We start from the raw sequence: 13,732 nt of genomic DNA on the forward strand, positions 1-13,732 counted from the left end.
TGCTCAATGTCGTTCATGACATTGAGCACAGCCGCTGAACGATATCATTAGCGATATCGTTCAGCGCCGGGCTCTCTCACCCATTCCCTGACATGCAGCAACCTGACGAGGTCGTCAGGTTGGCCTGCATGTCAGCCCGATGAACGAGGATGACGAACGACCCGCGGGAACGCGCGTCGTCGTTCATCTTTTTTGTGTTAAAAATTGACGATAAAGTGGACGACTGAACGATAACGATATCGTTATCGTTCAGTCGTCCACTTTAATCGCCCAGTGTGTACGCACCATAAGGAATCTTTGAAGCACTGTGATATAAGTGACCAACTTTGTCAAAGCTAGCAAATTAACCAGGGTGCGGAACCTTTTTTTTTTTTTTTTTTTTCTGCCGAGGGCCATTTTGATATATATAAAACATTATTTGCGGGCCCGGTGTAGGCCATGCCCCCTCCGTGTGACATCACACAGGGGCGGGCCACAATCGCCGGTGATCACAGTAATGCCCGGAACATCCTGAGGATGCTCCGGGGAGCTGTAAGGGTAGCGGTGTGACCGTTTGAAGCGTCATAAAGACGCTCCATACAGTACTGCTGTATAGACTGACTGCAGGGTGACATTCTAGGCACCATGCTAGCCAGATGAGGCTAGCAGAATAAAAGCTCAGAGGGCCAGACCAAATAATTCTGCTGGCCTGAGGTTCCCCATCTCTGAGCTATCTGATCACCAGCCATCGGAAATACTACTTTTAAATTGTGTTTTATTATTACTGTAAATCTGCCTTTCATTAAACATACATGGGCAGCCATCACAAAACAATCTGATATTATATCAATGTATAAATTCTCATTAGGGTAACACTTTAGAGCTGGAAAATATAGCATTTTTGATTGAGGCATTTCCAAAAACAGCTTTAAGGCATTCCAGTCCTCTACATTGTACATGTATCAACCATCTGCAGGTGCAAGGTCACATTTACTTAAGAATGTTTAACTCAGAAAAGTGAGCTGTATAAATATAATTAGCTTGGTAACTGTAATAAAAAATAAAAAAAAACAATGTAAAAAATATTGCCACATTGAAGACTGTTGTGTTCATGTCCTATACATTCATAGCAGTGGTTAGCTGCATTAGGGAATTAGCAGTAAGCAGTCCTTCTTTCTTGTTACCGACACTGACTTCTAGGTTCTGCAGAAATGTCCTTTTCTTCAGCTTCTCAAAAATCACCGAGTTATTAGATGCAAGACTTATACGGGTTCTAAAAGAGGGGGAGAAAACAAAACAATGGTTTGTATATACATGAACGAACAGGTAGGACGTGTGAATACTGCGACTTAAGGCATTGTAGCCTTATTAGTTTGTGCTGTTTAACTTTAGATGTTTGGTTGTCATACATATTGTTTAAGCACCTGCCACTTTAAACTTGCTTACATATGGACATAAAGGTGTTAGCTGAGCTAAAAAGCTCTCTTGTGCCTTTGGAAGAGAGGTGAAAGTGGGCATTTCAATAAATGGATTCATGCTTAAACAGCAATAGTGCTGATGCGTTATTTGTTTAGGAGGGCCCATTCAGCTGAGAGTCCAACTGCATGCGCATTTTTAATATGGCTTTGATGTGTTAAGAAGATCATTATTTAAGTGTAAGGTGTCCTCAACACATGAAAACAAGCTTGCCTGTGCTGGGACATAATAACATCATCTGGCCAACACCCCAATGTTAAGTGGTGACCAGTCTACTACAACCATTATAAGTTGTTTAAAAAAAATAAAAATTATATACATATAAAACTTGTATATAAATTTTGTTTTCTTCAGAAATTAGCAACAACATCAAGTTTTAGAGTGCTGGTCCATCAGATATATTTTTTTATTATTATGTAAATAAGACTATAGTAGTACTGTTTTACAGCCAGTGGCATCGATCTAGTATTTAATGGCAGGTTAAAAATCTTACCGTGGAGATTCAATCCCACTGTCTCCAGTAGTGCTATGGTTCTCATTCTGATTTGCTTCCAATGGTTTACTGTTTGCATTAAATAACTTCAGTGTGTGTTCATAACACGTCCTCATTTCCACTGATTGTTGCCCCGAGTTCTTCACATGTTTCTCATCACTCCCTTTAACGGACATCTGAACAGTCTCCGCCATGGAGTTACAGTCACTGGAATTGCAGTAGTTAAATATACTACTGTCAACAAGTTCTGGAGATTGATTACATTCAGCAATATCACCCTTCACTTCTGGATGGCTGAGCACATACTGTGACAATGGCTGTCCCGGATTGGCTGTAACACGTAAGGCAGGACTAGTATAACTTTGAGAACTGTCTGAAGAAAAAATAGAAGGAGTATAGTCCTCTTGATCATGGCTCGTAGAAGAGGTAAACTGATGTACGGAGGACCTCAGAGGGTCCCAGTGGCTTGGAGAAGTAGCTGATGCACTATGGCTTTTGTCACGTATATCATTCCAACTGATTACGTCCATATTTATGTTTTGCATACGTACTTCAAGGTTTTGACACATGCCACGGTGTTCATCCGCGTCTCCTTCAAAGTAGAAGGAACTTGAAGCATCATCATCTACTTTATTATAAAAAGTCTGATTATCTTCAGCAAGTACAGTACTCTGAGAACTGTTCAATGCTGTATATTGTGGAAAATCTTTAACTTTTATTCCACTTGTGGAATAACAATCATGCTGATCACATTCTGTTTCCACTAGCGCACCAAAGTGGGATCTACCAAAACTTTGTGAGGGTATTACACCTAGATTGTGTTGTGTATGCTGTAATGGACCATTATTTGAAGTTCTCTTGTTGCAATATGACCCAACAGAATAAGGTTTGCCTCCTTCATGTTCCCAAGTCACTTCTGATTTTACCAACATCTTTGTTTGAGCATTACCAAAATGAGGACTTCTGTCTTCAGCAGATAAACCTTCTACAGCGTTGTGTTCTTTAATCTGTTTAAATTTATCATCTATCCTCAGAGTGCTGCATTGTGGGTAATTGTGAGGGTACTCTATCAACCCATCTTTATCATTAATAGGCACTATCTGATCATGAAACAAATCCTCATTATTATATTCCTGCACAGGCCCTTCAGCTTGTAAATGTCTTGTTTCGACTGCAGCATTTGACCCCGAACAGTCTAGTGACTTTGACCTTGGAATGTTTTTTCTGTCCTTCCCACAATTTGATTTCTTAATCTCTTTTATAGCTTTGCATCCATTGATGTTATGATCTCTGTAGGAAATGCCCTCAAAAGGGTTATTGATCTGCTTTTTGTAGAGAATATCCTGTTGATCAACACCTTCAATAGCAGGAGTTACGTGGTCCGGAACTTGTCTATTGTCCATCGCACTTGTCTGGAGCAAAGATTTATTTCCCGCATCTGTCTCTGCTTGAGCCGATAACCTCGCAGGACAAATGCTCTTCCTATTTTTGTCTTTGCCAGACTGCACTTTTTTGTGGTACTTTGAAATCCTGCTGTTTTTCTTCCTGCTGCTGCCCCTAAGATTATGTCCATTCTTGTTTCTTATTATATCTGTTGACGTACCTTTACTAAAGTACTTTTTCTGTTCCTCTGCTTTCTGCATCAACATGGTGTGTTTCATTAAGTTGTCCACAGTAAGAACTGGATTGATGCGCTTTATTATTTCATGCTCTATGTCACGTGGGATATTATCCAAATTGTCCTCGTCCCTCACCGGCCACTCCTCGGGCGGGAATTGTGCAGAGAAGCTCACCAGCTCTTTTTTTGTCTTCTCCTTCTTAGCAACATTTCGCCAGAACAGACTGAGGCCAAATTTCTTATTATTACACTTTTCTTTTTCTTTTGATGAAAGTTGTGTCTTTGTTTTAACACACGTATGATGGTCCCGGGAAGTGGATGTTGCCTGGTTTTGAACAGACGGTTTGGATTCCTTGCCGCTCCTGTGCTCTTTATCATTGCTCTCATTAATGGACTGTTGCCCTAGTATATTCTGGGAGGATGTTTCAGAGAAGCAGCTGCAAGACCGGCAATGTGATACGGAGGGGGCATTCACTTTGGTTAGATCAGCGCAGCTCTCCATGCTGACAATATACGTGATGGCTGGTGGAGAGGTGGAAATATCCCCTGCCCCACATTTGCTGTGCAGAACTGGCTTTCTAGTGATAAAGTAAGTCTGTGGAGTGACAATGAAGTAGCCTTCTCCGGTATGGTAGATTTTTCTTTCTTTGATGAGTGTTCCGAGAGTAGAATACAGAATTTCTTGGGATGGTGTTGCTATACCTATCAAACAAACACAAAACAATCTGTTATTGGCTGTTCTATTTTTTCACTGTAAAACTAATTTATAGTTTTAATTGGCAACTTAAATATACCAAACAGATCAACATTAGTTTATGTTTTTGTTTCATTTTTTTATTTTATTTTGGAGGTGGCGCTATTGCTATCTATGAAGCATTTCACTAGACGGAGGCCAAATGTCTACCTTATAGCGAACGGTATTTCAGCTGCAGCTGATATGACATGAAAGCCACAGCGGAGGTCAAGGAAGATCATTTGGTGGCCAAGACTAAAGGTGGTGTGTGGAGATGTCATTCCTGAATAAAGTGCTGATACAGTAGCTGCACAGTTTAGAGAGACCAATGGGCCTAGAGTATCTGATCATCCAAGCAAGCATCTTTACAATGCTCATGTCATGTCTAGTACTGAGAAAAATACTGACTAGATCTAAATTCACAAGATACCACTACTATAGCCTACAAACATCTGCTTTGTGTGATGCTTCTATCACCCAAGTATTCTTGCTTACATTTTATTTTTATTATTAAGCTTTATTTTGAAGGGGCAATCAAATCGATTTTGTCCCCAATGGCCTAAAGATGAGTTTGTGACCTATTTACCATTTGTAGTTTATGAGCAACAGGAACAAGTTTCCTCACTACATTTTTTGGTCATATTTGCACATCTTCATTTTCCAGTACGGCCACCATGAGGATTTTCTATCATGAACAACCCATGTCAATAGGTTTTCATAGGCATCCAAAATGTTCTTTTTCCCAAGATAATAAAATCTTTCATATTCTGATCACTCAGTGATGGACCTGATTATTTTACTGACATGACGACTCTTCAAAACATCAAAATGTGGGTGTGTGCTGCCAGTTTTAGCCAAAGTCTAAGTATAATCCAGTGTTCACAAATGATATACTTTTACAAGAACTAACACACCTGTAATTAAACATTTGGTACTTATTCATTATTTGGGAACCAATATAAAAACCCACCAGCATCACTTCTGTAGCACTAAACAAGGGGAATACAATTGACAATGAGTGGTAAATTTACTAAGATTCGAGTTTAGTCGAGATTGCAATCTTAAACTCACCTAAGTATTTTTTTCAACTCGCAAATTTACTAAAATAAACTCGAGAGAGATTTCTCTCCTTACACTGAAATACTCGGGTGAGATTGCAAACCCCATTAAACTTACCAAACTCGAAAAGTACTTTCAATGAAAAAGATACAAGTTGGAAATTTACTAAGAAACGTGATTACAATCACAGGTGTAATTGCAGCAAGCGTGCAGCTAAATAGAAGTTTCAAATAGACCACCTTCTGAGAATTTCAGAAGAGTAGCGTCTTCTGTCATTCCGCGTAGTATAGGTATATGTGATATCACATATACCTATACTTGTCCGAGGTGGAATGGGACAGTCGTTTTTTTGTTTTGCCAAGACCCATTGGATGCTACATGGAGAAGAGGACCAAATTTAAGCCAGGAGGTAGGTGAGTATAGGTTGTTTTTTTTGTTTTGTTTTTTTTTTTTTACAGCTAACCCATTGCAATTTTACATGGACAAGGGGACAGAACAACTGGCAACAGGAAATTATGTGTGAGTGTGGTAGGCAGGTGTGTAATAACGTTTACAATCTACGGTGTGTGTGTCTCTATTTTTGTTTACAGTGGGAGTATGAGTGTTGGCCGCCTGCTGGCACTTGTAGTTCTTCAAGTGGAAAAGGGCTGGCACCTGTAGTTCAACTGTAAAAAAAACAATAGTTTTACTCTATTTTCACCACTATTACCCCTGCACCCACCACTCCAGGGGTGCAGGGAAGAGCCCCGGGCTTAAGCCTGGGGTGCTCGGGAGAGGGGTGACCCAGTTATAGTTTTATTTATCCCCAGCTGGGGTGATGCTGTGGCCCGGCCGGATCACACCACGGCCGGATTTGAGCCTAGTACTGGTTATAAAAATAGGGGGATCCCTATGCTATTTATTCCCCCCTATTTTTAAAACCAGAACTGGCTCAGCAGCCCAGTGCTGGTTCCTAAAATAAGGGGGAACTCTACACATTTTCCCGTATTTTTAGAAACCAGGACTGGCTGAGCACCACTCTGTCATTTTTAATTTTTTTTTTAAATTGATCCTTTTTTCACAGGTATAACACACAAGCAGCCTTCACATATCTCACTGATATGTGCAGGCTGCTTGTTTCGGAGAGTTTGGCTGCGGTCAGACACTGCAAACTCGGGTGAGTAATCGCAATATGATACACCATTGGAAAACACGATCTCAGCTAAACATGCTTCTTAGTAAATTTGAGTGTTTCAGAAGCCTAAATCACCCGAGTTTCAGCAATGCAAATAGAGTTTAAAAACTGAAAAACTTAATCAGACACTATTCTTAGTAAATTTACCCCAAAGTTACATAAATACACAAACTAACACAACATAGGTTACTATTTGCACATAAGTACATAATTACAGTGGGCAATTGCCATAATTATGTAGAGAATACAAAGGGGGGAGGGTCCTGCTTAGACAAGCTTACAATCCATAGTGGACATGGGTGCAGAGTTAGGAGGGGCAGTAAGCTAGAATTAAAAATTAGCTTCAAGAGCACATTTGATTGCTGGGAGGCTGGATGAATGTCTAATGGAATGTGTGTGTGTGTGTGTGGGGGGGGGGGGGGGGGGGGGGGGGTTTCCAGAGAATGGGAGCAGCCAGGGAAAATTCCTGAATGTGAGAATGCAAAGTGATCAAGGAGGAGGTGAGGCTGCTATCATTGGCAGAGGGAAGAGAGTATATATATATATATATATATATATATAGTGGGCTACTGATGCTGAAGATACAGGGAGGAGAGGTGTGATTGACAGTTTTGTAGGTCAGTAAGAGAAGGTGATTCTGAAGGGGACAAAAAGTCAGTGGAGTGACTGCCAGAGCAATGAGTGCAGAATATGAGGTGGGTAGCACAGTTAAGGATACATTTTGGAGTTGCCAGCCAGGATGAGCATTAGCAGGATTACAGTAATCTAGGTGAGAAATTATGAGAGCATGGATAAGAGTTTAACTATCTTCCAGGGTGAGGAAGGGCCCGATTCTGCAATTATTCTAGAGGTGGATATAGCAAGATTGGGATAGGGAATGAATGTGGGAGAGAAAGAAAGGAAGTGACATCGGATTTAGAGAACAGAGGAGAGGATGGGTCTTTGGGTGGAGGAAAGAGGAGTTCAGTTTTTGAAATATGAAGTTCCAGAAATCATTATATGATCCAGGAGGAGATAGCTGACAGACAGGAGGTGACACAGGACAGATATCAGGGAAAGTAAATAAATATATGTATTGTTAGCATAGAGGTCATATTGGAGGCCAAAGGAACTGATAAACTCACAGAGAAGAAGAGTACAGGGAGAAGTGAAGGGGGCCAAGCACAACCTTGGGGTGCTCTTGACATGAATGAGAAGTAGTGGATCGGAGGTAGAAGTGGGTGTAGATAAGGAGAACAGTGTGGATTATCTATGTTTACTACAGATGTGTCCACATACATCTATCCTCCATGTGCTACAAGTCACGCTACACAACGCAGGAGCTCTGTGTGACTCGCTAGCGCCGAGCATCTTTTCGTGCAACTTTTTACCTTCAAATGTGTCTTATTCACACATGGATGCAAATATTTAGCACAAGCAGCTCCTGTTGATTAAAATGATATGCAGCATGCCTATGTTTTCTGTGCATCTGCGGGTGTATCTGCATGCGAAATGCTACGTTACAGTGTTACAGCCGCTGACACGGTAACAGTGTTTCGCATACAGATACAACTGCAGTCGCTCACAGAAGCTTCTTGTGCTAACTATTCACATCGCTGTGCAAATAAGATGCATTTGAAAGTAAAAAGTCGCACGAAAAGACCTTCAGCGCTACAGAGTCACACGCAAGTAGGCTAGATGTATGAGGACACATCTGTAGTTATATACAGGATTTAGTATATCCCTTTCGGATCCCTTGACTTGGAAAAGCATATTTAAACTGGGGCACAATGTGTAGGAAACATAGAATTTAAGATAATTTTCTCATTGTAAATTGTTATTAATGGTGGCTACTTTTCTGTTAATGTTTGGCAAGATAACAATAGTCTTACAACACACTACACCAATATAAAGATTAATCTGCATCATTAGAGTGACACCAACAATTGCTATGGTTATAGATATCATATCCTAAATACATGTAAGCAACCAGTCTTCTGCACCTGGATAGTGTTTTATCAGCTGCTCCATTAGAGACTCCTGTGTCACTAAGATCTGCTCGGTGTTCATATCCGATATAGCGCAGCACAGTACTTCCGCCAGGGGAATAAACTGAGACTGGGACACCTGGTTCATCTGCACTGGAGACACATCACCTGCAATGAGAGACAGCAGTCATAATAATGTCACATTAGGGTGACAAAGTGAAGAACACAATGCATCAGATTACAATATAGAAATACAGCTACATTACAGACCACCAACAAATATTACTGGAAACCCAATATTCAACCACTTGTGGTTAATTAATACTACTACCATTAGTATGTGTAATATAAATATAATACATGACATGATGCCTGTTCATGTGGTTGGTCATATGTTGCCCCGGAGTCATCTCCGTAGGCTGACCATCGATTCACTAAGAACTAGTTAAGCATGGAGGATCTTATAGCAACAATGCCATTAAACAGTGGTGTCACAAGTTCCTGCTGCATGGATGTGTTGCAATATTGGTTTAGTGCCATAGGAGTAAATGGCGACCTCTACTATGTGTAGGCCAGGGGTCTTCAACCTTGGCCCTTCAGCTGCTGTGGAACTACACATCCCAGCATGCACTGCCACCTTTTTGATATAACAGCATGCTAAAACTATGGCAGTGCATGCTGGGATGTGTAGTTCCACAGCAGCTGGAGGGCCAAGGTTGAAGACTCCTGGTGTAGGCTCTTATAAACATGATGCCCCTAGATTACCATTTATATCTAGTCTTGAACATGTAATGATAGAATGTGTCCACTCTTCATGGAATACTGGAAATCAATGAAGTATAAACACAAGTCTTTCAAATTGCTGTGGAAACACTTCAAAATTTGGATTTGTATTAAGATTCTGCCTTTTCAAACATAAGTCATAAGTACTCTGCCGAAAGAATTGAGCAGCCTGTAAATGTAAACGGCTAACACTACTAGTCCAAGATCCTATTCAGTTGGAGATTTCCCTCTCATCACTGCCACTGTAGTAACACCATACTCATACAGTAGTAGCCGCTTATCTTTATTGCCACCATCAACAGACAGTGTACAATACACATCTGACTCATGTCAGACAAAAACCAGAGCTGATCACTATTAAAAGCCCGGCAAAGAAGTATAATACATTCTATTCTACAATATTGATTTTATTTGGATTCTACTCAGTGGTCAAAGTGGGGGTATGGAAAATCTAAGGTTGTACTTTTGAGCATGTTGAAAAATGGGGGACGGCCACTCACAAGGGGCGTATCCTTAAGACGCGCCCCTTTTTTCATCAGTGTAGTGTACCACACCATAGTACCCGTTATACACATTATGCTACACAATAGTAGTGCCCCTTATACAATGCCCACAGTAGTTCCCCCTATACAATGCGCACAATAGTAGTGTGCCCAGTCTACTGCGCATGCGCAGAACACCGGAAAAATGGCCGCGGCTGCCATTTTCCGGTGTTCTAAGCAAAGCTGAGACCTGCCGCGGGACCACGGACAGGGACGTTTAAAATAATATTGGTGCAGGGTGTGCAGTGCGGGGCCCCCCTGGACCCGGGGGCCTGTGTGCCCCGCACACACTGCACCCATTGTAGATACGCCACTAAGTAGTACCCCTTATAGAATGCCCACATTAGTAGTGTCCATTATACAATGCCCACAGACTGCATTGTATAAGGGGCACTACTACTGTGGGCACTTTCACATTAGCACACGCACACAGTGCAGTAACTTTGTAACCGGGTAGAAGGGCTGAGGGTGGTGGGTACCCTCATGTCATTATACTATTCTGTCCAGCAAGGAACACCCAACACCGTCATAACAGCCACGACTTACCTGTGTGTGCACTGCAGCGGTCACTCAGCTCAGCAGCGGTGTCCCAGGGAGGAGATGGGTGCTGCTAGGTGATGGGCAACAGATCGCTGGCTGCACTGGTATCAAACTGGGATATACCACGCTGGGTGCACTGGTATCAGGCTGGGATATACCATGCTGGGTGCACTGGTATCAGGCTGGATTATACCATACTGGGTGCACAAGGCACTGCGCCCAGCTAGTCTCTGTATAGTTGCTCTGTTGTAGATCTGACACTGTGACTACAGTAACTGTAAGTAATGCCAGGAGCAGCCTCCATAGAATGTTCAACCACAGGAGGTGGCAAATAAGAAACTCTCATTTCAAAAGTAATCAGCCCGAACCCACCAGTCAGCGACCCTCACAACTGTAGCTGCTGCTCTGCAGAGGTGTAGCGTGGAGCCATGGCACCTGGAGCATGCCTATGTTATGCCACCCCCCACACACAATTTTGGTGAAGTGGGTGTGGACAGCATGTGAGGCTATTTAAATGAAAAACAAAAAAATGAATTGTCTACAGATACCAATCTTTTGCTGGATAATAAATGCACCCTTTGCCACCCTCAACCTGCCCTTGTCCTCACCATGGCTTTGTTAACCCCAACCCTCTCCACTGCTATGTCACCCACAGCCAGTTTACACTCCTAGTTTCTGCCCAGAGGGGATGGTCAGCTCACCTCACAGCTGGCAAATATAGAAATAGAAAAGCATCAGATAGGACTAAAATTAAAAACAAAAGAAGATTAATAAATAAATTATTTTCTGAAAATCAGCCCAGATACCCCTAACTTTTATAAGGCTAAAATCATCAGCATCTATATTGGTTTATTAAAAATGCCTTCTGCCAACACAGGAGTTCAAACCTACCAATTTCTCTCTGGAGATGCCATGGATAAAATAAAATAGTGGCAGGGAGGGGATGCAGATCAATTACCAGCGTCCATAATACCAGCTGGTGGAATCCCGACGCTGGAAGCCCGACCTGGTAGTAAGGATAGGCATCTAAATCCTGACACCTATCTTTAGCCAGGCGCTGAAATCCTAACGGCCCGCATCCCGAACGAGGGTTAGCAGGAAATCATACCAAGTAGCCGTTGGGGGGGGGGGGGGGGGAGGGTTAGGGTGCAGGGAGGGGGGGTTAGATTTAGGAACCCCCGGGGGGTCTTGGGGTTAGGCACCACCCTGGGAGTTTTAGGGTTAGGCACCACTAAGAGAGGGTTGGGGGGGGGGGGAGAGGGCTTCGGCCTTCCGGTGTCAGTATTTCATCCGCCGGGCATAGATCCGGCTGCATTACATACAGATTCCGCATGGAGGGGATGTATTTTTATTCAGTCCAGCACCAGCAGCTGCTGCAGAGGGCACTTGTCCAGAAGGAATTACAGTCACAGGCAAAGAGGTGTGGTGGTAGACTGGAAGACGGGTGCATAGGTAGGCGAGGACAGAAGGTGTGTGAAGAGACAGGCAAGGAGACTTGCTGGGAGAGGAATGGAGGTGGGCAAGGACTAGATGCAGGTGAGAACATGAGTGGGTAGATGGGAGTGGACTGGAGGCAGGTGAAAAGGCGGCCGAGTAGGCAGGAGAGAACTAAAGGCAGGTGAGGAGATGGGATGGTAGGTGGGAGAGGATGGGATGGGGAGAGGGAGACAGGTGCAGAGGCATGCTGGTAAGCAGGAGAGGACTGGAGGTGGGTGAGGATTGGAGGTGTCGGCTGGGTAGGCAGGAGAGGACTGGAGGCAGGTAAGGAGGCGGGTGGGCAGGAAAGAGGACTGGAGGCGTGTGGGTAGGCAGGAGAGGACTGGAGGCAGGTAAGGAGGTGGGTGGGTAGGCAGGACAGGACTGGAGGCAGGTAAGGAGGCGGGTGGGTAGGCAGGACAGGACTGGAGGCAGGTAAGGAGGCGGGTGGGTAGGCAGGACAGGACTGGAGGCAGGTAAGGAGACTGGTGGTTAGGCAGGACAGGACTGGAGGCAGGTATTTGGCAGTGAGAAGGTGGGTGGGAGAGGACTGCATGGGGGGCAGGGAGACAAGTGAGGAGGCTTTCTAGTAGGCAGTAGAGGACTGGAGGTGGGTGAGGATTGGAGGCAGGAAGGAGGCGGGTGGATATGAGGGGAGTTCAGCTTGTAAAGTGAAAAGTAAAGAAAAAATTTAAAATTTCCAGATGCTACCTGTCTGTAATTATTAACATTTCGGACAGTCCGGAAATCAGGTCCTCCGAGCAGTAATAACAATTATAATAAATAGGTGGCAACCAGACTTCCCTCTTTCTCTTACTCTCTCCCCTCTTTTCCATGTTCCTCAGCTCCCCTCTTTTTCATTAGTGCATTAGTGTGTCAGAGCTTTGACAGAACTTGCTTGCAGCTCACTGCTTCATGCGTACTAGTAGGCAAGTTGTGCCCGCAGCCCTGCCATCTCTTGCTCATGGCCGTACTCCCGACCCCCAATACCCCCCCCCATCCAGGGGTGTACTCCCGACTCCCCCGCGCGTGCGACAGGACTCCTGACACCCCCCTCTCCATGATAGGGGCAAACATTAACACAGTCCGCCTCCGCTGGCAGGTAGCTGTGGCATGAGCAGCTGGCTTTAGGGGCTGGGGCTGTACTAGGGGCTGTCCTACACTGACACTCTGGCTGCCTGTGAGCAGTGTCAGTGTAGCAGGCGGGCGGAGGCGTGTAGCTTTCCAGCTCTGTGCTGAAGCCCTCAGCTCTGCTCTCCTGCTGTCCTTTGAAGTTGAAAAGAAAAATTGTTTAGTGGTGCTGGAAGTGCCGGTATGCCATACCGTTGTATAGCGGCACACTTCAAGCACTGATTCTACTTAAGAATGCCATTGTCAAATTGTAAACGTTAGGATTCCAGACCCAATAGCAGATGCACTTATTTTGCTACAGTATATACACTTTGTGGCCACTTTACTAGGTGCACATGCTCATTAATGCAAATATTTAATTAGCCAATCATGTGGCAGCAACTCAATGCATAAAATCATGTAGACATGGTCAAGAGATTCAGTTGTTGTTCAGAATAAACCCCAGATTTTCGGAAGTTATGTGATCTAAAGGTGCCTACACACTAGACGGCTCAAAAGATGTGATGTTGTCAACGATTTCCCTTGAACTCCCCCGGCAACCTCCCTGCACTCCCAGACAAGTGATATCTTGCATAAACTGTCCAAACTGACAAAATCTGACCACGGACCTTAATCTCATCAACGAGATTGGCAGATCTTGCTTGCTGCAGTCAATATCTGAAGATGCGATGTACAACCCTCGGGGACGTGCATCAGCATAGTTATGGTAAGTAGACACTCATAATTTGGACATATTTGACACGATTTGTCATTCCGATGCC

At 43.6% G+C, this 13,732-nt stretch overlaps 1 protein-coding gene across 3 annotated transcripts in view; it reads right to left on the minus strand.

The window, feature by feature from the left end:
* Window positions 1-737: 737 nt before the first annotated feature.
* The window catches only part of STOX1 (storkhead box 1), a 52,966-nt gene continuing 39,971 nt past the window's right edge, over window positions 738-13,732 (minus strand). For 2 of the 3 annotated variants that reach the window (XM_088476075.1, XM_088476078.1), the window contains exons 2-4: window positions 8,515-8,667; window positions 1,949-4,268; window positions 738-1,252 (exon numbers count right to left, since the gene is read on the minus strand). In XM_088476075.1, the coding sequence (XP_088332201.1) occupies window positions 1,096-1,252; window positions 1,949-4,268; window positions 8,515-8,667 (2,630 nt within the window). In that variant the 3' untranslated portion in view covers window positions 738-1,095. Of the gene's footprint in view, window positions 1,253-1,948; window positions 4,269-8,514; window positions 8,668-10,370; window positions 10,464-13,732 lie in introns of those variants that run through there. The other variant, XM_088476079.1, reaches the window with a different exon arrangement.

Source organism: Taudactylus pleione, unplaced genomic scaffold, assembly GCF_031769625.1.
Source record: "Taudactylus pleione unplaced genomic scaffold, aTauple2 ptg000016l, whole genome shotgun sequence".
NCBI lineage: Eukaryota > Metazoa > Chordata > Amphibia > Anura > Myobatrachidae > Taudactylus > Taudactylus pleione.